This window comes from Molossus molossus, unplaced genomic scaffold (assembly GCF_014108415.1).
Source record: "Molossus molossus isolate mMolMol1 unplaced genomic scaffold, mMolMol1.p scaffold_m16_p_6, whole genome shotgun sequence".
In the NCBI taxonomy this organism is placed as follows: Eukaryota; Metazoa; Chordata; class Mammalia; order Chiroptera; family Molossidae; genus Molossus; species Molossus molossus.
In genome coordinates, this window is record NW_023425399.1 from 29,079,709 (window position 1) to 29,106,257 (window position 26,549).

The following is a 26,549-nucleotide window of genomic DNA, read 5'->3' on the forward strand; positions in this document are numbered from 1 at the left end:
CCCCCAGCGGGAACCGAACCCGGGACTCTATAGTCCCTAGGCCGATGCTCCAACCGCTGAGCCAAACCCGCCAGAGCTTAAGGGGTCTTTCTGCAGGTCACGGGTTTGGGAGAATTTCAGGCTGGAGCCTGAGAAGGTTCCTGCCCTGTCCCGCCAAATCGACCACGCGGTCACCCCTTCCCGGGAGCTGCCTACTCTCCTCCCCACGACTCCGGTCCACGCTGGGAGCAGAGGGGGGTAAGCAAAGCGCACGATCACTACTCACGCTACCCCAAAGCCCACGAGCTTAACAGCACATGCCTCCCGTGCCGCCGGGGGCTCTGGGAAGCCCAGCGGCGACGGTGTCGCAAAAGTGTCGCGAAGGCTCCCGTCCGCCCTTGGCGGCTGCCGCCACCTGTATAAGAGGAGCATGCTGGGGTTTGAAAACAAGTATGGAAGTGTCCAAGGTCCTCGGAGGCTGTAGGCACTCGATGGAGAAGCGGCTCGTCGGTGGCCCGGGCTGCTAACCTCTCTCCGCCTGCATTTCCGCAGTGCGGCCGCAGGGCCATGCTGGCTTCGCGCGTGGCGCGCGGCTCGTGGGGTGCATTACGCGGGGCCGCATGGGCGCCGAGGCTGCAGCCGGGCAAGGGGCGCGCCCTCGGGGCCCTCCTGCCGCCCGCACCTGTCTGCCTGGGCTGCCTGGCGGAGCGCTGGTGGCGGCGCCCTGCCGCGCTCGGCCTGGGGCTGCCTGGAGCAGTCCCGCGGGGCCACTGCTCAGGTGCGGGGAAGGCGACCCCCGGGCCCACGGCCGGAGAGGGTGCGGCTGCGGAGGCCCGGGGCGGCCGCTGGGGCCCCGCGGGCGTCACCAGCCTGGTACGTACGGAGGAGCAGGGGCTGCCCTGGGTCGGGGTCGCTGGCCCTCCGGGGGATCAATCCCGGACGCGAATAACGTGCTTTGGCCGGTCCCGGTCGGGCGCTTCCGTTTCCGAACTTTTACACTGTTTTCTGAAAAGGTAGGGGCAGGTTATTTGGGTGGGACGAATTTAAGAGTTATCGACCGTATACTCGCCTTCAGTCTCGATAATTAAATTAGAACCCACACTCCTCCGTTTCTGTCCGCATCGGTTGCTGGACCGGCCTCGATATTGCATTGATAAAAATAGCCCTCACTTGTCTTTTGAAAGTCTATTTTTAATTTGATGAAGGGAACCCCTAGTGTTTAGGGAAAGTTTGTGGAAATCATCAAAAAGGTATACAGGCCTTTCTGTTTGCTTTTGCAGGTTTGGTTCACTATTGTTTGACCTTTCAGTAACCTTACATGTTATAAGCTTAATAATAATTAAATAGTTTAAGTTGTAGTCAGAAGATTCTTTAACCTGTGATTACGAAAAAAAGGATTAACATTCTCTCGAGGTAACGGAGGGAAATATTTGTCTACTTACCTGTTGAAGTACTGCCCAAGTAGAAGACACCAGAGCATGAATGTAGGGAGAGCTTTTGATGTCATGTTAGCAAGGCTCATGCAATTATTACATCTTCAATTGTTATGTCTTCAGTGGGCCCCTGTACTGCTTTCATAAATTGTACAGCATGGGTTGAAGTGGCCACATCCTGGCAGGGGTCTCAACTGCTCTGATAGCTAAAGCATGTCAGGGTTTGAATGTTGGATGCTTTGAGGTTCCCATATGCTGGCTGAAGTCCTTCCCAGAACGGCAGTAGTTGGTCGAGTATGCCACAGGTTATTTGGTTGGGTAATCTGAGATTAGCTCCCTTAACTTTACTTTAGAAATTTACAGATTTAACTATTATAAATTAATGAAGTGATTTTGACTGAAATCGTTTTCACTGCAACCTGGTTTATGTCACCAAATTAAGTGATCTGGCTATTTGCAACTTTGTCTTTAATTTTGTCCCATGAATATCTGAGATTAATTTTGGGCCTCTTGATTCTTATCTTTTGCTTTGTTATTCATTTTTCTCAATCTTGAACTATCTTTTAACTCCCTCTATGCGTTGTAACATTGAATCAATATTTGACTTATTTTGTACCACAGTATGGTCAACAGACTTACTTTTTTCTCTGAACTCTGAAACACTCTGACCTTTGAACTTGAATTTGGAATATATTCCAAGAATGTTTCCATTTAATTAATTATATAATGTAGTCTATTTTCAATGAAAGGTCCCTGGGTAGAGGTTTGTATTGCTTCTTGTTTGGTGATTGTTTCCTGGAGAATTTTAAGTTTTTCTGTAGCTTTCAAGGACAGTATTCTGTCACCTGATTCTAATAACCCCATTATCCTGCTAAACTGAGGTGAACATTTATTGCCAGGATCTGTTTAAAAACACAAACTTAGTATCTATAGAGAACTCTTTTCTTACAGGATGGTCCATGGGATTTTAAAAGATGTCTTTAGAAATGGAATTGATCATTAAAAAAAAAATCAAGATTAAGGTTCAGGCAAATTAGTTACTAATTAAGAAAGAGGTTAACTGTGGTTAGTCTTGTGAGGCAGTCCCCAGGGCTAGAATTGGCAGCCTAGGCTCCCTGGGAAAAAAATCCAGGCATTAGGGAGAGACATTTTCTTGGAATTATTTCTGTACCCCATTGTGCAAGGCATCTTAGCTCTGAGGCTTTTAAAATACTCTCTCATGAAACATTGGCAAGGAAGGAATGTTCTTCAGAGCAGCTACCAAGAAGCCCTTTTGGTAGTGCCACCTTCAAACAGCTTGCTGCAAATGAAGTTTCAAGGAATCATAAAGCTCTCACATGGGGAGCCGTGCAAGGTCTTAGTTTCTAGAAAGGTCTTAACATTTCCGTGGCTATTTTCAAGTTTTCCAAATTTCTCTTTATTTCCTAAGAATTGAAATCTCTATTCCTAGTTCCATTTTCTTTTAGCAGTTCTCCAATTTAGTAGTGAGGTTATGGAATTCATCCCTCTCTCCCCTCCCCTTCATTTGTGTCAACAAGACACTGTGTATATCATTTAATATTCTTTTTTTTTAAATCCTCACCTGAGGACATTTTTCCATATTTTATTCAGAGAGAGAGAGAGAGAGAGAAACATTGACATGAAAGGGACACATCGAGTGGTTGCTACCCGCACGACCCAACCAGGGCCGGGGACAAACTGCAACCAAGGCACAAGCCCTTAGCGGGAACTGAACCCGGGTTCAGACTGCAGGCCGACGCTCTAACCGTTGAGCCAAACTGGCCAGGGCTCATTTAATATTCTTTTGATGGGTATATGTAGATGGTTATATATGAAGGAGATCCTTTGCAGTAAATATTTTTAAGCCAGAATGCCTGGGGTTGATAATTTTTTTTCCTGACACTTTCTAGACTGTCTACTTGAAGTATAAGATTTTCTTGAAGTTTCACTTTTAAAAGCAGTATTTAAAGTTTTGAATTCTAATGGTGAGGTCATATATTAAAGGCTGGACTTATATGGTAAATAACACGTTTGTTCCCTCTCTTTAGGAAGAAACCTACTCTGTATATAGTAGATCCTTTAGTCTACCTATGGGTGCAAGACACATTTTCATCTGTATTCTTGACAGTTTTAGAGCAATGTCTCAAAACAACAGATTTTAAAACTCGGTTTAAAGTACTAAATTTAAAGTGAATGTAGCTCTAACCCTTAAGTTTAGAAAGTGTATTTTTCTAATGTATTAAAGTATGAATTTAATTTAAATTTTGTTGTGTCTTTGTTTCAGTATGAAAACCCATGGACAATCCCAAATATGTTGTCAATGACGAGAATTGGCTTGGCCCCAGTTTTGGGCTATTTGATTATTGAAGAAGATTTTAATATAGCACTAGGAGTTTTTGCTTTAGCTGGGCTAACTGATTTGGTAAGTTTTAAAATCACATCCTCTGTTTTGCTCCCCTTCAACATCCCAGGGTCTCTACTACACAGAACTAGCACAGCCTTAGCCTTAGTCTGCTTTTTCTTGGAAGGAAATCCTCAAGAGGAATTTCACCTGGTACTTTGTGTAAGGACTTGTCCTTAGCATCTCTGTGGGACTCTGTTATTCTTTGAGATCTAAGGAAGGTAGTTGAAGTTGTATGGAGGCATAGGAAAGGGAGCTTTTTACTCTTGGTTTTTAACTTCTTGATAATAGAAAAACAGAAATTCCCCAAGAGCCAAGTATTTGTGTTAGGGGTAGAAAAAAAGGAAACTATTTCTGTTCATTGTGATAGAAATACTCTGATCTTCAACAGTGGTTGGTGTTTACTGGTGAACAGGGAAACAGTTGTGATCAGGGAGCTTGTAGAGGCTGGAGCTCTGCTCAGGTTTATGGTGGTGGGAGGCCACAGGCACCCCGCAGATTTGGCCCATGATCCCTGTTTCATACCCTTTTGAGTACCCAGCAGAATACTATATCCTGGGTAGGCATTAGGCATCCTTCCTTGTACTCCCCCAGCAGATGGGCAAAGGAGAGAAGTGTTCCTTGGCACCGCTGAGTCAGTTGGGGGGTTGAGAGGAAGATTTATTTGGGTTCTTTCCAATTAGTACTTGGAAAATAATTTTTTAACAGAAGGCTACATTATGGGTTAAACAGGGTTTGAGGAACTGACCAGCCATCATTGTATATGACATTGTTTGTAATGATCTCTTACCTTGTTTTGTAAGGGATTTAAAATGGTTTGTAAAACTACATGTCCTACAATAACACAGTTGAGGGAAGTGGGGAAAGGAGAGAGGAAAAATTTGACATCAGGGCAAAGTTAGCATATAGAAATAGGTACATATAGTATGTTGTTGTACAAGGCTGGCCTATTGCCTTTGAAGTTCATATAAACAAAATTCCTCCTGCCCAGTAGCTGCGGTGGGCAATATGGAATTGGCTAAAGATTTTGCAGGATAAACAAAGGAGGGTATTTGCATTATTATGTGGCATTTCCAAATATGCATCAAATATACTCTCAAAGTGGCTTCCACCTCTTTTTTTCAGAGTTTAGGTCCTGGTTTGTTACAGTTCTTCCCCATTCTCACAATCCCATCTCTTCTTTTATCCTTGCTTTTATCTCTGAAGCCTGAAGGTCTACTCTCATTATTAATATGGTCTCAAGTCCGACCAAGGCTATTTATACTGATAACGGAATTTTTTTGTTTGTTTTTGGAACAGACAAGATCTTTTTCAGCTACTGGAGTTGATCTTTTTTTGTTGGCAGTTTTTTTCTAACTGCCGCATGAGATTGTAATAGTCACTGAATGCGAGGGGCCTCATTTACAGTTTTCTAATATAAGACATTGTGTGTAGAAACTTGAATTAGCTGGCACCATATTTCACATTTATTCCATGGGGATTTTGATGCCTCTAGAATGGCTGCTGGGCAGATGGCTGGACTCATGGAGGGTTTAAGCAGGGGGATGACAAAGCCTGATTCGTGTTGTATATGGGGAATGGATTATAAGAAGCCGAGAGTGGAAGCAGAGCAGGTGGTTAGGAGGTTTACATAATCTGGGGGTGGGGGGTGGGGTTAGACTGGGGTGGGAATTTGGAATGAAATAGAAGTGAATGGGTTTGAGATATGTTTTGAAGATAGAATTGATATGTTGATGCATTAGAAGTGTGGGGTGAGAAAAGGAGTTAAATATAACTGGTAGGCTGTTACCTTTTTTTTTTTTATAACAAGCAGGTACATAGAGGTTAAAATTTCTGTGATTGATTAGTAGCACTTAGGGTAGGGCAGGGTTTGTGGAAAATTACCAAGAACTGTTGTTTTTTTCACATAGAGTTATTGATTGGGTAGTTGAATGTAGTAGTGTGGAATTGGAGCAAGTCATGGGTAGAGGTGGATTTGAGAGTTATCAGCACAGTCAAGTCTGGGAAAGTCATCTAGGCTGTGATAAAAGAAGAGAAAGGATCAGAGAAATGAGCGATAAAATGGAAAGGAGTAGCTGGTGAGAAAGGGAGAATATTAGGCAGTAAGATGTCCCGGAAGTTAGGTGAAGAGTGCTTCAATTTGTGTTGTAGTCAAGTAAGCTAAAAATGTAGACTTTACCCTGGGCAGTTTGGCTCAGCGGTTGGAGCATCGGCCTGCGGACCAGAAGAGTCCCGGGTTCGGTTCCCGCCAGGGACATGTACCAAAAAATAAATAATTTTTTTTAAAAAAAGTAGGCTTTATTGGTGACCTTTATGAGTACCATCTGTAGACAGTGGGACAATCAGGGTGGGTTGGTGATCAATTGTGAGGTGGTAATGACAATAGACATTCACTTTGAGGAAGTTTTGCTTTATAGGAGAATAAAGAAATAGGGTCAAGGAAGCGTAGTTTTAAAAAATACATATTCTGGCCCTGGCCGGTTTGGCGCAGCGGTTGGAGCGTCGGCCTGCGGTACTGAGAGACCTGGGTTCGGTTCTCCCTAGGGGCACATACCTCGGTTGCAGTTTGTCCCCGGCCCTGGTTGGTCGTGCGGGTGGCAGCCACTCGATGTGTCCCTTCACATTGATGTTTCTCTCTCTCTCTCTTCCTCTCTCTCCCTCCCGCTCTATCTGAACAACAACAGCAAAAAAAAATACATATTCTGGGAAAATTTTTGTTCTTAGGAAGGGAGAGATTGATGCTGCAGGAGAGGTGGGGAAGGAGGAAGGTAATTCACAGAAGGTGAGAGGGTCTGGAATCTGATCAAGAAAGGTAAAGAGAATGAACAGATGCTGGTAGATGGTGGATTTGGAGGTGGGAATATGAGGAAGTACTGACAATCTGCTTCTATTTTCTTCATGAAAAATGTAGACATGGTCATGAGCTAGAGTGAGAGGCTTTGGAAAGGATAGAGTAGTTGGTTTGAGATGAGAGCAGCCAGTGTGAAAAGAAAGTAAGCAGGTGTAGGGTTGTCAGCAGTATTGAGTGCCCATGGGAGCTATGTGGTCATGAATTCGAAGTGAGATCAGTCAGCCCATTCTTGATCAGTGTTTAGCTGCTCAGGTGCAGGCCTGGCTGGGGTACATGGGTCATTGTGTTTAAGCAGGATTAAGGGAGAGTGGAGTAGGAGTTATAAGTGTTTGCAGAGCAGGGGTGATGTTGATGACCTTGTAGAGAGAGGAACAGTGAGGATGAGAGGGTGATGATGGTGAAAAAATGGGAGGTTAATTTCCCTGAGATCAGAAACTGAACTGAAAGCTGAATCTTTCAGGGCCCGAACTCCAAATACCAGGCACTTCCTATTAGCCAGTTTTACATGGCTACCCAAGAAGAAAATAGATTCTTTCAGTTGTGGTAGTAATATCTAGTAATTGCTTTTTGGAGGAATTTAGTGAATGTTGATTGAGGTAGATAATACTGTCTCTGTTTTATAGATGAGGAAACTGAGGCTTAGAGAGGCCAAATGATTTGCCCAAGGTCACCAGTAAGTGGGAGAGCCAGGACTTGAACCAGTTACATTATTTTGGCAAAGAGCAAGTTCTTAACCATTGCCCTGTGCTACTGCTGTCTCCTCTAACTCGTTGGAATATTTGAGATATGGGGTGTTTATCTTATAAAGATGTATTGTGTTAAATTATGTCTAAATTAATTTTATTTTTTTCCTTTAGAAATAGGATTAGAAAATTCAGACATTTTTGAAGGTTAAAGTTAAATAAAGTGAGTAAAAAGTCAGGTAGGGACTTGGAAAACCAGAAAATATTTGCTCTGTTTAATGGGGATAGGTGATACTTTGTTTCAGTCCATTTTGGCCCCAGTGTGGGCCTAGAGATCTGAATTTTTGTGGTAAGACTTTGAATATTTGGCAACTAATTTATATTTTTCAAAGCTCTGGGCAGGTCATATAAAACCAGCCTGCAGGCCGCATTTGGCCCACTGGCAACCAGGTATGACCTCTGCTTTGAAATATTATTTGTTTGTAAGAATAGTGAATAAGTACAGTTTGTATCAAAAATGAAGGCCAGGCATAAAGGATTGAATTTTTTATTCAAATATAGGTCATGCAAATACAACCAGATGTGGAAGTAGCAGTGGCACTAAAATTTTAAAAAATGAAAATAATAGCAGTTAAAACTGAGGGAGTTGGATGATATTGTAGAAAAGTAGGTAGGAGTGAGTCTCACAGTTAAAGGGAAGTCCTTGCAAGTAAAAGCAACTTCAGCCCAAGGCTCACGAGAGGGGCCTCCTGGTCCATGCTTTGTCAGTTGTGCTTTCTGAGAGTTTTGGGGGCATTTCTACATCTCTAAATTTGTGTCTGGGTTCATCCCACAAAGGGGCATTGTGAAAACATTGAGAAATACCAGAAGGCATTGAGAAAGAAAAGTATTGTGGAAAAGTGAAATTATTTTCAGACCAGTTGGTAATTTAAAAGCTAAACGTACACCAGTGAAAGAATGAGAAGGTTTGGGGGTAAGAAACAGAAGAGATTTTATTTACATTTTATACAAGTATAGTTGTTATTTTGGTATCTCTTCAAGATATCTACTCTGTGCCTATTGTGACATTTATTTTTAAAAAAAACTTCTATTTTCAGTTGGATGGATTTATTGCTCGAAACTGGGCCAATCAAAAATCAGCTTTGGGAAGTGCTCTTGATCCACTTGCTGATAAAATACTTATCAGTATCTTATATGTTAGCTTGACCTATGCAGATCTTATTCCAGGTAAGAACGCCATCATGCGTACTTTTTAATAGCACAGGGAAGAATGACATTAGTCAGTTTAGGATTTCTCTTGATAGACAAATTGTTGTTCCAGAAATATATTTTCAACTTTAAACTGTTTCCCTAATTTTAAACTATTGAACTGTTTGGCTTGTCAAGCTATTTGTTTTACTTTAGAATGTATGTCCTTATTATGCTAGTAGAATTCATTTAGTAAGATTGTTTAAAGTTAAAATTGAGCAGATATTTCACAGTGCCAATTCATATTACTCTACAGTGTTTTAAAACCATGTTACATATTCTTAGTGCCTAGCTTTTAGAAAGCAATTTAAAGTTTTCCTAAGTACAATTTAATCATAATAAATGACAGTTCTGAAACCCTGATGATGGCCAATATTTCACATTATTATTACTTAGACACTATTATGCAATTTTAAATCATGCATATTATTTTGTACATTTACACTATCTGAATACTCTTTCTAACAAAATTTTATGATCTTTTGCTTTGTGTTTTGCCGGTGCTTTTCTGGTTGTTCATTTTTTACTTCACTTGTATGTCTTAGTTTTTCTCCCTTGGTTGAGATTAAACTATTTCTAAGAGTTCGAAATAGAATCTGAGAACAAAGAAGCTGCCACATGGTCCTTCAGTAAATAACATGTATTATTGATATTTGAAAGGAAGAAGTTTCAGTCTAATATAGAATCCTCAATCTAAACATTATTTTCCCCCTCTACCTTAAGGCTTTTAAGTTCCCATACCAAATTTAAAAATTGGATTAATGTTTTTATTTATGTGCTTCTTTGAAAGTCAGAATTGTGTTAGTATGATTGGTGGTGTTGAAGGGGCAGGAGTAGTCTCATTCTAATAAATACAAATAATTTGTAGGGAAAAAAGAACTAAGGAGCATTCTATTGACATTATTAAAAATTGAAATGACCATGTGTACTTTTATGCCTCTTGTTTTTCAGTTATTTTATACTTTTTTGTTTTATTTTACATAACTTAGCCAGATATTTCCCTATTAAACATAGCATTGTTTCCAGATTTTGGTATTATGGACATTGTTGCTGTGAGCTTTATCTAAATAGTTGGTGTAGGTTGTTTTCCAAGCTGAGACTTCCCTTCACTATCACTCTGGAAAGTTCCATTTTTCTCTCTTTGTTGAGTCTATTATCTGGGCTCCCATGGCTTCCTTGTAAAGGTCCTTCTGTTGGTGGAGGGCAGCCGCTGTTTTCCTGTGCAGGGATGCAGTGTGGCTCCTATATTTTCAGAGCACTAAAATGTCTTTATTCTAAAACATAAAAATGTCATCTAAAAGACATCTGAAATGTTGGTGTTCTACTCTTCCTAATTGATTGAGGTTTGACCTGGGCATAATTTTCAACTGCAGATTACTTTCACTCAGTTTGTTGTTACATAAGTTGACCCATTTATTATAGGCTAGCAAGATTTCAAATTGTGGAGCTTCCACTGGTCTTTCAGTTCCCAGTCTTCTGATGGCAGACTTCTGACTGATGGCAGACTTCTGACTGACGGCAGAAGTGGTGGCATAGGTCCAGGCAGCACCAACTGCTGTTTTCATGCAGGAGCCGCAGTGCCAGATCCCACAGCTCGTCCCTTCATCTTGGTTTTGCTTCAGAAGGAGCAAGTGTACTTGGCTTGCTAACTGATCTCAGTTTTCTTCACCACTTTCCTGAGGGAGGCGTCTTGTGGGTTCCGTATATACCGCTGATTCCCAAGATGCACTAAGCCATGTCACTGCAAACTAAGTCTAATCCCAGAGAGCTCACTCAGTTTTGAAGACCTTGTTCTGTAGACTTCCAGATTCCACCTTGCTGTTGAAAAGGCTCATGCCATTCTGATACCTTTTCTTTTGCATGTGGTTATGTTTTATACTGGAAAGCTTTTAAGAGTTGTGTTTACATTTTCCTAGTTAACATTTAAAACAATTATCTTTCTTAAAAATTAATTTTGTTTCTATGGATACCCAATTATCCCAGGACCTTTTGTTGAAAAGTGTATATTTTCTCTAGACTTACTTCCATTGTCCATATGTACCTGGGTTCATTTCTGGATGGTCTAGGTTTTACCCCATTGATTTGTCTATGTTTGTATCAGTACCATTCTTAATTATTATTACTTTACTAAGAGTCTTGATATCTGGTGGAGCAAGTTCTTTTACCTTTGCTATTTCTTACCCCCGAGGATATTTTCCCATTGGTTTTTAGAAAGAGTGAGAGGGAGAGAAACATCAATGTGAAAGAGACACATTGATTGGTTGCCTCCCAAATGACCCTGACTGGTGTTGGGGATTGAACCTGCAACTGAGGTTTGTGCCCTTGACTGGGAATTGAACCTGCGACTCTGGTCCACAGGCCAATGCTCTAACCGCTGAGCCAAACTGGCCAGGGCTGCTCAGAATTTTTATTACAATTGAAAATAGAATTTTATCAAATTCCTTTTCCTCATGTATTATGACAGTCATTTTTTTTTCCCTTTCAGCTGTTAATGTGTGGTGAGTTACGTTCTTGATTTTCTAACGTTAGACCAACCTGAAATTCCTGGCATAAATCTAACTTGGTTGTCATATATTATGAAGATATTGCTGGATTTGGTTTGCTGATATTTTTTTGATGATATATGATATATATGAGATTGGCTTAGAGTTTTTCCTCCAGATCCTTGTTAGGTTTTAGCATCAAGTTTATACCAATCTCATAAAATGAGTTAGGGAGTCTACTTTTTATTTCATTCTTGGGAGATGTTTGTGTGAGATTGCAGTTATTCTTTCTTTAAATGTTTGATAGAACTTTAAAACATTGAGGCCTGGAGTTTTTTTTTTTTTTTAAAGAACTTTAAAATAGGTGTTTTTTTTTTTCTTCTTAAGCCATTTTAGGATGATTTAGGTTTTCTGATTCATCTTGTATCTTTTGTAAGTTATGATGTTTTTCTAGGACTTGTCCATTTCAGCTACATTTTAGAAATTTACCATAAATTTTCAAAGAACCAACTTTGGGTTTGTCCGAGCTTATTTGATACATTTACTCATTCATTAAATCTTACTCTTTTATTTCTTTCTCTTTCCTTGAATTTTCATTGCTTTTCTTTTTCTAAGTTTTTTAGATTGGTTCAGTCTAGTAGAAATAATATGTGTAATTTAAAATTTTAGTTGCTATATTAAAAATAAAAAGAAACAAATAAAAATAACTTTAATAACATTTTATTTACCACTAGATCAAAAATGTTTTTTTAATGCCTTCAATATAAAATTATTGAGATGTATGTGGTTTTTTTTGATACTATGCCTTCGAAAGCCAGTATGTAGTTTGCACTTAACAGCATCTCTAAATTCAGACCAGTCACATTTCATGTGCTGTATCTTCACATGTGGCTAATGGCTGTTGTATTGAACAGCACAGCTGTGGGTAGATATTTTCTGTTTTTATTTTCTAAAGTTTGCATTTAAGGTTATATATTTTTCTCCAAATATTCTTTTTACTGCATCTCATATGTTGATATTAGCATTTTCGTCATTATTGAGTGTAAAATATTATATTTTCATTATGATTTTTTCTTTGACTAATATGGTTAATAAAAATGTATTTCTTAATTTGTGGGGTTTTCTATGTATCTTTTTGATACTGATTTCCAGAATATTACGTTGTATTCAGAGACCCAAGCTCTCTGATTTTAGGCCTTCAGTCTCAATGTACAATAAAATTTTATAAACATTTTAAGCGTTCTTCCAGTGAATGTGTATTCTGCAGTAGCTGGGAGCGATGTTCTCTGTATATGTCCATTTGGTCACGTTTTGAATCCTGATGTTTAAATATGTTTCTTAACTGACTTTTTTTTCTTTTGGTTTTCTTGTTCATCAGTTACTGAGACAGTAGTTTAGAGTTCCCTACTGTATGTCTAAAAGTTTTTCATTTTTTTTTTTTTTTTTGTAGTTCTAATTTTTTGCTTTGTGTCTTTTTTTAAGTTTATAAATTAGAATTGTATGTCTTCTTGGTGAATTGAATGTTTTAATTTGAAGTTACCATATATTTCTAGTAAAGATTTTGCCTTAAAATCTCTTTTGTCAAATCTTGCTACATATAGTTACACTGACTTACTTTTGGTCAGTGTTTGCATGACAAATAAATCTTTTACTTTTAAAAAACTTTTCTGTATCTTTATGTGTTAGAAATCGCTTGTAAATAACATACAGAGATAGATTTTCTTTATTTTATCTACGCTAAAAATATTTTATTTTTCAACTATTTGTGAGTACTAATTTTCGTGTAACAGTCTTTCATTTTATGTGTTTTGTTCGGCCCATATGTTCTCTCCTACTTTTGTGTATTTTTGTATCATTATATTTGTTTCCCCTGTACCAGTCTGAAAGTTTTACACTCTGTTTACATGTAGTTATTCTCAAAATTACAACATTTATCCTTACATTATCAAAATTTATCAAACTTTATCCTCGTTCTGGGCCCTGGGAGGGCCTTAGAATACTTTAACTCCATTTAGTCCTTTCTCAGCTTAGCTTATTGTTGTCATACTTGATTTTATGTATTTCTTCAATTCAAGTGATACTATTGTTTATAAAATCAATGTTCATTTAGATTTATCATTATGTTTACTTTTTTAGTTTATATTGTTGGATGTATTTCAGACCCATCTGGAATTATTTTTCTATTGTGTAATATATATCTTTAGAAATTCTTTTACTACAATTCTACTGCTGGTACATTCTTGTCTTTGTTTCTCTGAAAATATTTTTTTATTTTGCCTTTTTTTTGTGAGAACATTTATGTTCTACTCTTAGCAAATTTCAGTTATAATGCTATATAGGGTGTTGTTAACAGTAGTCACTGTTAATAAATATTGAAGACTGTGAAGCAAATTAAAAGTTTGTTTGGTATCTGAAAGGATTCTAATCCAACAGACACAGATCCAGGTAGCAAACCAAATTGTACTCTGGAGACAGCAAAGAAAGGCAGGGTTTATGAAGGCAAAAACCACAAAATGTAATTCTTTCATGCAAATGAAGGATCCTGGCTAGGTTTACGGGGACTAGTTAGTTTCAGTATTCAAATGAGGGAGGCAAAAACTACAAGGAAGGAGGTAAAGTTCATATGGGAACATTTGACAGTTATTATTACAGGATGTTTATTGCATGGCCTTGACCTGAGTTTAGCAACAGGTTTAGCAATTTATTAGCAGCTCAGAACTGAGGCACAAAATGTGTATAGATCCCACTTCCTTTATAGCCTCTTGGCTCTATTTTAAGTGAATATCTTAGCAATGTTTATTCTTTTTTATTTATTTTTTCACTCTAATCATCATATTGCACATTACTAGATCTTAGTCATCTTAAAACTGAAAGTGTATCCTGTTTCTACCCTCATCCTATTTCTCCACCCTCCAGTCTCTGACAACCACTTTTTTTTTTTTTTTTTTTACTGTTTCTGAGTTCCGTTTTTTTTTTTAGATTCTACATATAAATGGTACCGTGTAGTATTTGTCTTTTTCTGATTTTGTATTTATTCTTGAAGGATATTTTTGCTGAGTATACAGTTCGGGTTGGTAGACATTTCTTTCAGCACATTTAATGTAAGTCGTCTTCTCGTGTCCATTTTTGGTAATGAGAACATTGTTAATTCATGTCTTTTTTGAATGCTTTTACTTTGAATGCTTTTAAGATTTCTTTGTTTTTGGTTTCCCACAATTTCACAATAATATTTGAATGAGTTTCTTTTTTATTTATTTTGCTTGGCATTTATTCGTTGGACATTTTAATCTGTGGATTGATATCATTAATCAGTCCTAGAAAATTCTTTACCTTAATTTTCAGATATTGCTATTGCCTATTTTTCTCCTCTTTTGGGACTGCAGTGCCTATGTTACACCTTCTCACGTATCTTTTAAGCGTCTTAGCCTTTTTTCTGCACGTTGCCTCGTTTTATCTTTCTGGGCTCCATTCTGTGTGCTTACTACTGTGCTTGCTCCTTCAGTTCACCAGCTCTCTCCTCTGCTGTGCCAAGTTCATTTAATCATATTATTGTATTTTTCAGTTAGAGTAGAATTTCTATTTTATTCTTTAAACTTACTAAATTATCTTTTATAATTTTCAGTTCTCAGCTAAATCTTTGTTTTTTTATCCCTTTGAACTTAAATTTAGTTGTTTTGTAGACCTATAATTCTAAAATTTTGTATCTTTTGAGGGAGGGTTTCTTTTTTTTTTTAATCTTCACCCAAGGATATTTTTCTATCTTCAGATAGAGTGGGAGCAGGGGGAGCGACAGAGAGAAACATCAATGTGAGAGAGACACATTGATTGGTTGCCTCCCACACGACCCCGGAACTGCAACCGAGGTACATGCCCTTGACTGGAATCAAACCCACGACTCTTTAGTCCTCGATCCAACGCTTTAACCGATGAGCAAAACTGGCCAGGGCAATGGGGAGGGTTTCTTTCATTTGTTGTTTCTGTTGATTCTTACTCTTGGTATCTGGTGTCTTTAGTTATGTTTAACTGTTAAGACATTATATTAACATTTGAAAAATAATTTGGAGGAATATTTTTATGTTTAGGATGATGGCATCCCTCTCCAGAAAAAATATTTTGTTCAGTCCTGCTAGGTGCTCAGGAATGGTAAGAAGCTGGGACCCCCTAAACTGTGAGCTGATGAGGCATTGCTGTGAGGCCATAGGACCATCTCCTCTCCCAGTCTGGTGTGGTCGTCCTTCAGAGCCCAGCCCAGAGCTAGAAAGTGGCTGATCAGAGCCCAACCTTGGGGGCTCTGGGCTTTCACTGCTGTCCCCCAGGCCCTGTGAGGCTACCGAAAATTCCATTCAGCTTTTCTGTCTTACTCCCTAGGAGTAGGGCTAGTGGCTTTGAGTGTCTAGGCTTATTTTCTTGAGTTCTGTAAAAGACATTAGCCTGACGCTTAGCATCTTGTAGGCTTTTTGCTTTCAAGATTTTTTTTAAAAAAGTTCTTTAGTTGTCTTAGCAGGATTGTCCTGAATTATCTAGTCAGATATTAATGGAAGCTGAGTCCCAGGATCTTTGCATTATTCTTGTAGTTCTGAAATTTTATAGTGATTCTACTCAAATTTTGTGTGAGTCTTTCATTGTGCTGGGAATTTAGTAGTCGCCTTCAGTCTGAAAACTCATACTCCAATCAATTCTGAAAATTATATCTTTGATACTTTTTAATCTTGTTTTCTTGGTTCTCTTCTTTCTGGGATTCTTAATAAAAATTGAGTTTCATGGGTTGATTCTCTTCTTTCCTCTCCTATTTTATATATTTTTAAAGCTTTTTTTTTTTTTTTTATTGGTTCCCTTTCTGGGAGATTTTCTTGACTTTGTCATTTACTCCTACTGACTTTTTTTAAAAATAGTTTTTTTTAAACATTTTTTTGTTCTTTATTGATTTTATAGAGAGAGGAGGGGAGAAGGAGAGAGAAACATCAATGATAAAGAACATCTTTTGGTTGCCTCCTGCATGCCCCCCATTTGGGATTTGGCCCCCATCTTGGGCATGTGCCCTGACCAGGAATTGAACCGGCAACCTCTTGGTGTGTGGGGTTGATGCTCAACCTCTGAGCCACATCGGCCGGACTCTATTGACATTTTTGTTGCTAGAATTTTTAATTTCCAAGAGTTCTTATTTATGTTTTGTTTTGTTTTTAGAAAATTTCATAGTTAAGTATTATAATTTAGGATGTCTTCTACCTACCTATCTGTTTATGTAGTCATGTTCCACATAACGACGTTTTCATCAGTGATGGACTGCATGTATGATGGTGTAAGATTATAATGACCAAAAATCTTTATCACCTAGTGATGTTGAAGCCATTGTTATGTCATAGAGCAAGTACCTTGTTCGTGTGTTTGTGGTGATGCTGGTGTGAACAGACATGCACTCCCTGTCGTACAAGTGTCGCACATACAATTATGTGCAGCACACAATACTTTAATAAGTTACTGTGCTACTAGTTTATGTATTTAATATTTTATATTTTTAATTGTTATATACTCTTTCTACTTACTAAAAAGAAAAGTTTACTGTAAAACAGGATGCCATGTGTCAGTGGCAGCAGCTTCATACATCTTGTGCTTCCTCCATCTCGATTGCATCATTCTCTCTTGTGTGTGATTTAATCTTGAGTTGCTTTGTGCGGTAACATGCTGTACAGGCTTGTAGCCCATGATCAATAGCTGTGCCATATAGCCTACATGTGTAGTCGGCTGGGTCATCTAGGTTTGCCTAAGTACGCTCCTGTGACATTTGTACAACGATACCACCTAACGATGCGTTTTTCAGAACCCGTCTGTATTTATTTTTATTTTTAAGATTTTGGGTTTTTTTGACGTCATTCTTTGAAACCCTCCCCGCCTCCCTTTTTTTTCCGTTTGGTTCAGTCTTTCTTTTGTGATGGAGACTTGACTGAAATGTCTGGTTATCTTTGGCTGCCTTCTTATATTTTAGGGAGGCACGAAATGTTAATGAGCTCTGAGCATTGGTGGAATTTGTTGGCTAGTGTGTTTCCCTCTAGGCATGGCCCTGAATTCTCGGTACCTTTAGTTCTATTCTGTAGAGAAGAGCTCTTCTTGCCCCCCATGTTTTGGAAGCTAAGCTATGGGAAGAAGCTCGGGGTGGGAGGGTCTCTCAGTTTTCAAAATGTTGATCGTCACTTAATCCCCCTGGACCCCAGTGAGCCCTATGTTCAGAGAGAACATGGAGAACAAGAGTTGGCACACTTTTTCTGTAAAGGGCCAGATAGAAATGTTTGAGGCTCTGTGGGCTGTGGTCTTTGTTAGCAACCATTAAACTCTGCTGTTGTAGTGTGAACACAGCCATAGAACATATAGTAGTGAATAAGTGTGGCCGTGTTTCAATAAAACTTTTCTTATTGACACTAGGAATTGAATTTCGTATAATTTTCATTTATCACAAAATAGTACCCTTGGGTTTTTCCCCACAACCATGTAAAATTGTAAAATCCACTCTTAGCTGCAAGGACCCACAGCCCTGGTATAGAAGAAACCTGGAGGAGGGGGCCAAGGGGGAGGAGGGAGGGCTTCGGGACGGATCCAAGTGCCTGCCTCTTGTGACCATCCCTTGGTGAATAATTTAGTTTTCAGCTCTCCCCACTCTATTAAGGTATTTACTACTAATAAACTGAGTCAAAACTTGATATTCGTCTCCTCTACCCATCCTTCTTGTCTCTGTGACTTAGATCCTTTCATTCCTTTACTGTCATTTTAGGTGGGTTTGGAAAGAGGTGCATGAGTGCAGTCTCGTATCTTCTTTTTATATTGCTTTTTTGTAAAAGTTCCATCCACTTTGATTTGAGTGGCCTGCTTACTCAAGATGAAGAAATTTGCTTTCTTCCTCAGCTAGGATAATAAATAATCTGGCTCTCCTGTTCTTTCTCTGGAAGAGAAGAGAAAGATAAAAAAAAAAATTCTTTTATGTGTTATATTTATGATAGTGTAGGATATGAATCTAAGTTAATTTCTACTTACGCATATTCTGCCACATTTACTAAGTAGTAGTAATTCCTTTCCATAGCACTGTTATTTCTTCTTTACTCATAGCAACTTCTCATTGCTAGTTTAAATCAATTTCTAGAATAATCTGTTTTAAAGTTTATTATTTTCAATGTAATGACCTATGATATTGATAATGACCACTTGTAATATGTACAAGTGACCTAATTTTATTATCTCTCTTTAATGCTAATAAAATTTGCCCATGGTGCACTTCTTGTTGCAGACATTAACTAATTCAGACAGAGTTAGCAAGTAGAGAAAAAAACCTTGGAGCAACCCTTGACAGGTTTTATACCTTCCTACCCCCACTCACACGTGTCACACTCTGATAGGCAAAACGAAAGCTGTTTTAGCCCTGGAAGAAAAGGGAAGAGAAAGCAGGATAACTTAGACGATTGAAAGCCAGGGAACTGGATAAACTTGTCTCAAGAACCAAAGTAAGAGCCTTCGTAAATACTGCCAGTTGGGCCCTGGCTGGTTTGGCTCAGCGGTTGGAGCTTCGGCCTGCAGTCCAGAGAGACCCGGGTTCGGTTCCCGCTAAGGACACGTACCTCGGTTGCAATTTGTCCCCTGCCCCGGTTGGGGTCTTGCGGGAGGCACCCACTCAATGTGTCCCTTTCACGTCGATGTTTCTCTCTCTTCCTCCCACCCTACATGAACAAAAATGGAAAAATGTCCTCAGTTGAGGATAAGAAAAAAAATACTGCCAGTTGGCAGAGGCCTAAGAGATCACCGAGTGCAGCAGGGTCCCAGCCTGTGAATCCCCCTCGGACCTGTCACCTGAGCTTTTTATGAAGCTCTCCCAAGGTTCTTGTATCTTAACAGTCCTTTCCTCAACCAGACTGTTGCCGATGGTAAATTGAGTCGAGATGCTGATTGTCGGTTGCACTGGTGGATTGGCGCGTAATGCAGTGCCCAGCATGGGCTGTGAATTCCAGAGCCAGGCCCCCTCCCGGCTGTGCCAGCTGACTGGTGACTGGCCAGGTCATATAACCTGCCTGAGGCTTGCTTCCCTGTTTGTGAAGTGGGGATAATGATGATCCCTGTTTTCTGTAGTTGATATGTAGATTAAATGACATAATAGGTATGGAATACTAAAAACAATGCTTAATAAATTGTAGTTGGGGTAGCTAATAGAACTGGAACCCGAGTTTTAGGAGTGGATTGAATCGTCTCATCTTCTCTTCTGCAGAAATCTTATCTAGGATTAAGTCATATTCTTGTTTTTTCCCATGGTCATTACATACATTAATAGTTATTTATATTCATCTGTTTAGGATGATTAGTTGTTTAGGAGATTTACTATATGTAATTTGAGTGAGTTTGCTGCATTTTATTTTATTTTCAATTAGGCATACTCATATTAAAAACAAAACACCCGGGCCAGTTTGGCTGAGCGGTTAGAGCGTCGGCCCGCAGACCAAAGATTTGTGGGTTTGATTCCAGTCAAGGGCACGTACCTCATTTGCAGTTGTTCCCAGCCCTGGCCCTGGTCAGGGTTGTGTGGGAGGCAACCAGTCCGATTTGTACCCCCCCATCTGAAGATAAATGGAAAAATAAGTACCGTCAGGTGAGGATTAAAAAACAAAACAGAGCTCCATTTCAAATGTCATAACACTAGTAAAACTGCACAAAATTGTACTTTCAACAGGTTGGAGGAGGGGGTATAGCTTCATTCTATTGTGTCTCAGTCATATCTGGGAGTTTTGCTTACCTAATTGTTTCTGAAATAAGCAACATCAAAATAGACATGAGTTAGGAATGTCACGTTTGCAGGCGCTCCCCAGATCGGCTCTTCTGGTGTTACTAAGCTTCCTCTCCCTGACTCCCACCTACCATCATGCCAGTTCTTTTCTTAGGGTTGACTCAGGGGTAAGTAGTCAAGTATATGTACCCAAAGCAAGTTTCCAGTCTTCAAGATTGAGTTTGCTGCATTTTAAAATCTGATTGCTGTTAGGTGTTGCTAGCTAATGGAGTGCTGTTAAAAGTTTGTTTTACAGGCACAAAAATACCCCTAAAAATCATGGCAGGCTGGCTTTTGTTACTTGGTTCATATAGTTGTGTCTTCTGAATGCTCCAAATGCCATACATTGTGTGGATAACCATTTTCTCTGTGGAATAATCTTGTTATCCAGGACCAGGCCAAGGATCAAAATATTATAGCTGTGACCAGCAGAGATTTACATTTTAAATCTGTAACTCATCAGTGAGATTTTTCTCAAGTTGCAGAATCCACAGAATGTCAAAATTATAAAGGACCATAAGTATAACGTCAAAAGGATTTCATAAAAGAGCTGTTTGAAAGTATTATGGAAGGGGGAGGTATACATGAACCTTTATTTTAGTAATTGAAACATTTTGAACTGCGTTTTAGGCTCAGGGTTCTCCCCCCTTTTAAAAAAGATAATTTTTCCCTTATACAAATGATGCATGTTCATGGTTAAGACTTCTTGCAGCACAGAAGGGTATAAAAGTGAAACAAGTGTCCTGTCTCCCCATGCTCAGTCAATAGGGGAGGAGTAGGGGTTCCTTGGGTATCCATCTGAAATATCCATCTGCAGGCTCTGACTCTGGGGTCATGCTGTGGATTCTTGGGAATAATGAGAAAGTATTGACAAGTTGAATTCATGTTTAATTAGAAATCATTGAATGAACAGGACAGGAGAAAAATAGCCATTGTTGGGGTAGGAACTGGCCCAGGCAAGAATGAGAATATTTTGTTTCTCCACATGTGGTACATATAACAAATTTTACTAATTACAAAGTTGTCCAGAATGCAGGAGCAAACAATCAGAGGTCCTAAGACGCCAGAATGGTTGAATCCTGACATCCTTTCCAAACTCTTCACCATTTATTCCATGTAATTTCAGTGAGCATGGTGATCTTTTCCCCAAACCCACAACGCTGAGAAATAACAAAATTCGTGCTGATACTGATAACTAATTGCAGCTTTAAAACAAACACATGCAAGAAAAAAACAAACAAAAAGAGGCCTAGGAGATCAGCATTCTGAAAGGCAGACATAGATTCGAAAGCCATAGTTTCTTCTTCACTTTGTTTTGAGTGCAGGTTAACGAAGATGAAAATCAGGTTCACCCTAAGGATCCTGAACCTTCAATAGGGGTTCATAAAAAATGAAAATTTTTCTTATGAGAAATACCAGTTTATAGTAAAGCTAACTGAGGCTTTATTGTATGTATATTATCTTAGTAATTTTAAAAAATCAAAATCAAAATTATTTTATATTTGATTTTCAGTTCCACTTACATATATGATCATTTCAAGAGATGTGATGTTGATTGCTGCTGTTTTTTATGTCAGATATCGAACTCTTCCAACACCGGTGAGTTTGTTTCAAAGAAAATATTCTTTTATTATTACTTAGCACTTAAGACAAAAAGAAAGAATCACTCTGTTGTATCTTGAGTTTCACTTTATGGGGATAATTTATGGCAGTTATTTTTAAATCTAGTTACCAAGAATTTTTTAAAAACACATTAACTATCATCTTGCTTTGGTAATTCAGTGAACACATGAATAATTGATTTAAAACAGGCATGTTTTTGTTTTAGTTCAAATCCTTTCAGATGATAGCACATAAAACCCAGACCAGCTAGCCCCATCCAAACTCTATGAGTTTGCTGTCTAATCGAGCCAGTATTGTGGATTGTCTAGAGCTGATTTTAAAAATCACAGGTATATGGACATGGAATGGTTTATTTGCATATTTCTTTATTGATTTTACAAATATTTGAAGCATAATAATGACCTCATCTTTTGGCACCCAATTCAGTGAACATAGCAGTATTTTATTCATTTTGTTTTTTGTTTTTTTAATCCTTACCCGAGGACATTTTTCCATTTTTTGTTCAGATGGAGTGGGAGGGAGAGAGAAAGAGAGAGGGAAACATTGACTTGAAAGGGACACATCGAGTGGTTGCCACCCGCACGACCCAACCAGGGCCAGGGACAAACTGCAACCGAGGTGTGTGCCCTTAGCGGGAACCGAACCCAGGTCTCTCTGGACTGCAGGCCAATGCTCTAACCACTGAGCAAAACCGGCCAGGGCTCATTTTGTTTTTTAGTCTATAAAAGAAAATAGTGATAAGGAGATTTATTGAATCTATTTAGTAGAGATATCAAGCAGACTTTATGATAGTTATTGTGTTAGAATTTTATAGGAATTGACAAATCGATTAATTTTTAAAACCTATTTTCAGTAACCCGTGTATGATTTATAAAGGATGTAGATAATGCTCATTTAGGAAAATAGAAGGTGCAGAAACAGGGCTTATCACAGCATAGAGCCAGTCTTGTGGTCAGTACTCAGTCACTAGTACCTACATGTAACAACAAAATGTTTATTTTAAATTGAATGCTGAATTGAGTAAACTTTATCTTTTTTTTGTCCTCTGCCAGCGAACACTTTCTAAGTATTTCAATCCTTGTTATGCCACTGCTAGGTTAAAACCAACCTTCATCAGCAAGGTAAGAGACACATGATGTCCTTTTAAGTCTATTACGATGAATACAAACCTCAGTCTGGAGCAACTGAAAATGAGACAGATTTAAATGCATTGACTGTAGTGGACAGAGAGTGAAGTCATTACCTGAATTTTTTTGTTCTCAAAGCTTTTTAGATCTTGAGTATATTCGTTGTGTTTTGTGTTAGTGGTCTGAGAATTTAAGTTAAGGTAATAGGGCCACCATTTAGGGAAGTTAGACTGACACAAAGAGGTTACGAGGTTCCTTTCTGGTTTCTGTACCCACTTCCCTGTGGTGAAAGCAACATATAATAAAGTTCGTTTCTTTTCAAGATCAATTGTTACATGCAAAAGAAAAGTTTTATTCACAGTGTAATAAACAACTGCTATTCTTAGTTGTCCATCCTGTTTTCCTGAGCCCACTTCAGGACAATAGCTGTGAGCCAGTCTTTGCACACAGAGGACTCTGTTAATGGCTCTCGAGGCACATTTATTTTTCTGTTAGCCTTGATAAATTTACTCTGTTCATTCTTATGTCTCTTCCTTAGTTGGAGGTTTAACAGGCTGGGGACACCAGTCATCTTTGGGACAGAAGGATGATTACTTTTAAACCAGGGACTCCCTAGGGTGGACCTTTACCTACATATGTGGATTGGGTTTTTTGTTTTTGTTTTTTAATTCAGGTGACTTATAATTGTATCACATACAGCAGTTTGATACAGATAGAAAGTGGCTTAAAGAAGTGGAGGGACAAATACTTCAAATCCTTGGTCTTGTAAGAAGTTCTCCAGGCAATTTTTATTATTTATTTTTAAAACAAAGTAGAATTTTGTAATTTGACCTCAGGTGGCTATGATAGAACAAGGCTGCTTCTCTAGGCACATCGCCCGCTGATCACAGTTCACCCACTCTTCCCCAGAACACTTCTCGTGATGAGCAGAGGGGTCTCCAGTGTCTTTCTGGTTCTTTTCTTTGTCCTCCATGCTGTCTTTTAGGGTGGGGAAACCTCATTTCCTCCAGAGAGCCCCCCTCATGGAAATGTATGCATTTCATTGTTCTCACCTCATGAATTGACAGATAGGCAAGTGATAGCATTGAATGGAGTGTCAGGAAATCTGGGTTCTGGGTTTAGACCTGTAACCTGCTCTGGCTGTAGGCAAGTCACGTCACTAATTCCATTACCCGTTCACCTATGAAATTATTTCCGTATTCACAGGGCTGTTTTAATGGGCAGAAAATAAAAGCAAAGAATATTACAACATCCTGAATTGCTATGGAAATTCGAGATAGTGGTATTTTCTGACAGTTGCCCTTTTCTTCGCTGTAAAGAGCAGCTGTGCAGACAGATGGGCCAGTTAGTGAATTTTGTGTGAATTCCAGCTTCTTTGGCAGGAATATTAGACATTCAGCCTGCTGAGGGGATGGTGTGTTACTCTGTCTTGTGGGCTTGAAACAGGGTCTGATTGGCACTGTTTGTTTATGACTTTTTTTTTTTTTTTTTTTTAAGGTAAACACAGCAGTCCAGTTAATCTTGGTGGCAGCTTCTTTGGCAGCTCCAGTTTTCAATTATGCTGATAGCATTTATCTTCAGATATTGTGGTAAGCTAAATTAAGATTTACAATTTGTTGAGAATGTTGACAAAATGGCTTTTTGTGGCAGTCCTAGAATTACTTTGTTCTTACAGTGTTTATTGAGCACCAACTGGGTAAAGCTATGGACTGTTTATGATTAAACATTCTTTTTTTGTTGTTGTTTTGTTAATCCTCACCCAAGGATATTTTTTCTACTGATATTGAGAGAGAATGGAAGGGAAGGAGAGAGAGAGAGAGAGAAGACAGACATCAGTGTGAGAGAGACACATTGATTGGTTGTCTCCCACAAGCACCCTGACCAGGGCCAGGTATCAAACCTGCAACCCAGGTACGAACCCTTGACCGGGAGTTGAACCCGAGACTCTTTAGTCTGAGGGCCACACTCTAACCACTGAGCAACTCTGGCCAGGGCATGTTCTGCATATTTTAAAGTGGTGTAAGACTTTAAGACATTTACAAAGGAGTCTGAATATAAATTTTCTAGATTTTGTAACATTTTCTCTAGTATTTTTAACAATCATGTTACCTGCTTACTTTGATAGTATTTTTTAGCAACTCACCTTATTATCAAGTCTTTCCAGAGCATCCAACTTAGTTCTCAGAAAACAGCAACCTTTCATGCTGATTTGTTTTGTTGGTGTATATGTGAATTTAGAACATGAAACTGTCACAAACAGCTTTGGGATCAAATAAACATCGTCTCGATGGCTTACACCTGACCTGTGGGAGCGGCAGTGCAGGATGTGGTGAAAGTAGCCTGTTCTCCCTGAGCGCTCAGCAAGCCCAGCGCACCGACCGGATTTCAAAGGAAGAGTCTGGCTGGTCTGCAGTGCACTTAAGGAACAATCAGAAAAGAAAGCTGCAGTTTCTTTTCAGCCACTCAGATATTCAGGAAAAGGGTCTGATGCTCTAAGCAGCGTGCAGCCGTGGAAAGGGCAGTGGCTCCTGAGTTGAAGCCCGGCCGGCTCCATGTGGTTCTGAGCCACTTCTCCGGGCTCTTTCTGCCTCTAGGTGACGAGCTTGTGGTGACAGTGAGATGAAAATGTCACACCCCTAGAGGAGTGTCTGGGTGAAAGTGACAGTTGCCAGTATTGTCATTATTTTCTCGGGCTTATGAACTAGATTGTTTGACATTACTACTACTTAAAGAAAAGCAGTTTCTTTAAATTCTTGGAGTTAAAAGAATATTTAGACCACAGAGCTTTTTTACTTTTTTTTTATCCTCACCCGAGGACATTTTTTTCCATTTTTTGCACAGATAGAGTGGGAGGGAGAGAGAGGAAGAGAGAGAGAGAGAGAGAGAAAAACATCGACGTGAAAGGGACACATCGAGTGGCTGCCACCCGCACGACCAACCAGGGCCGGGGACAAACTGCAACCGAGGTACGTGCCCTTATCGGGAACCGAACCCGGGTCTCTCTGGACTGCAGGCCGATGCTCTGACCACTGAGCCAAACCGGCCAGGGCGCTTTTTTACCTTTTAAATAACTCTTTGAAATGTATTTTTTATGATTCTCACAGTTGTGATTTTTAGACTTGACAACTAAATTTTCTTTCTTTCCTTTAAAGGTGTTTCACAGCCTCCACCACGGTTGCATCAGCTTACAGTTACTATCATTATGGCCGGAAAACTGTTCAGGTGATAAAAGGCAGATGAAGGTCATCCCTCATCTCATGAGCAAAGAAGCACTATGCATCACTGGCGGCAGGGCCAGGAGGAATATACAGGAAGTTCCCTATTTTGGTGTTCAGCTTGAAAAGGACTTGTCAGAACAAACCATGTCATCAGTGTTTAACTAATGTGCATTGAAAATAAGCTTGATCATGGGCATATGCAGAATTTCCAATGTATTTTTAAATACAAATAAAACTATCATTTAGAATTTTTTATCTTAGGTTTCTTGATTAACTTACAAGGAACCAATTAATTCCAATTACTGTCAGTCATTTATTAAAATAATTAAAAAAAAAAAAAAATAGTCCAGAGCATGGAAACTAGGGAATTTCCTGGGTTTAAATATATATAGCCTACACAACTGGGCTACACAATTTTATGTTTAATTTGATTGGTGTACATATTAACAGTTCATGTGGTTAATATTTGATCATTTAGGATAATGAAAATAAAGGTAGCTTAGTTTGTAGATGAAGTAAACTTGTAAAGAGATTATAAAGATCAAAATAGAGGGTATTGAAGTTCATGTTCAGTAGTCTTCCAACCTCTGAGGTGCCTAATAGTTTATTTATCAGGTTAACAAGTAACAGGGGCAGTTGGAATATGAAAACATATCCATGAGCCTACATCATCCAAGAGGCGGTGAATATATCATGCCTTCCCACTGTA

The 26,549-nt window shown here is 39.0% G+C and overlaps 1 protein-coding gene across 1 annotated transcript; it reads left to right on the top strand.

The window, feature by feature from the left end:
- Positions 1-395: 395 nt before the first annotated feature.
- CRLS1 (cardiolipin synthase 1) lies at positions 396-26,549 on the top strand. Its single transcript, XM_036245998.1, has 7 exons — positions 396-852; positions 3,697-3,834; positions 8,445-8,574; positions 21,386-21,471; positions 22,548-22,616; positions 24,120-24,211; positions 25,775-26,549. The coding sequence occupies exons 1-7, from the start codon at positions 547-549 to the stop codon at positions 25,860-25,862; spliced, it is 909 nt and encodes a 302-aa protein (XP_036101891.1). The 5' UTR covers positions 396-546; the 3' UTR covers positions 25,863-26,549.

Coding starts and splice junctions, on each gene's coding strand:
- CRLS1 (XM_036245998.1), top strand. CDS start 547: ATGCTGGCTTCGCGCGTGGCGCGCGGCTCGTGGGGTGCATTACGCGGG. Junction 3,835..8,444: donor TAGCTGGGCTAACTGATTTG/GTAAGTTTTAAA, acceptor TTCTATTTTCAG/TTGGATGGATTTATTGCTCG. Junction 22,617..24,119: donor AACCAACCTTCATCAGCAAG/GTAAGAGACACA, acceptor TTTTTTTTTAAG/GTAAACACAGCAGTCCAGTT.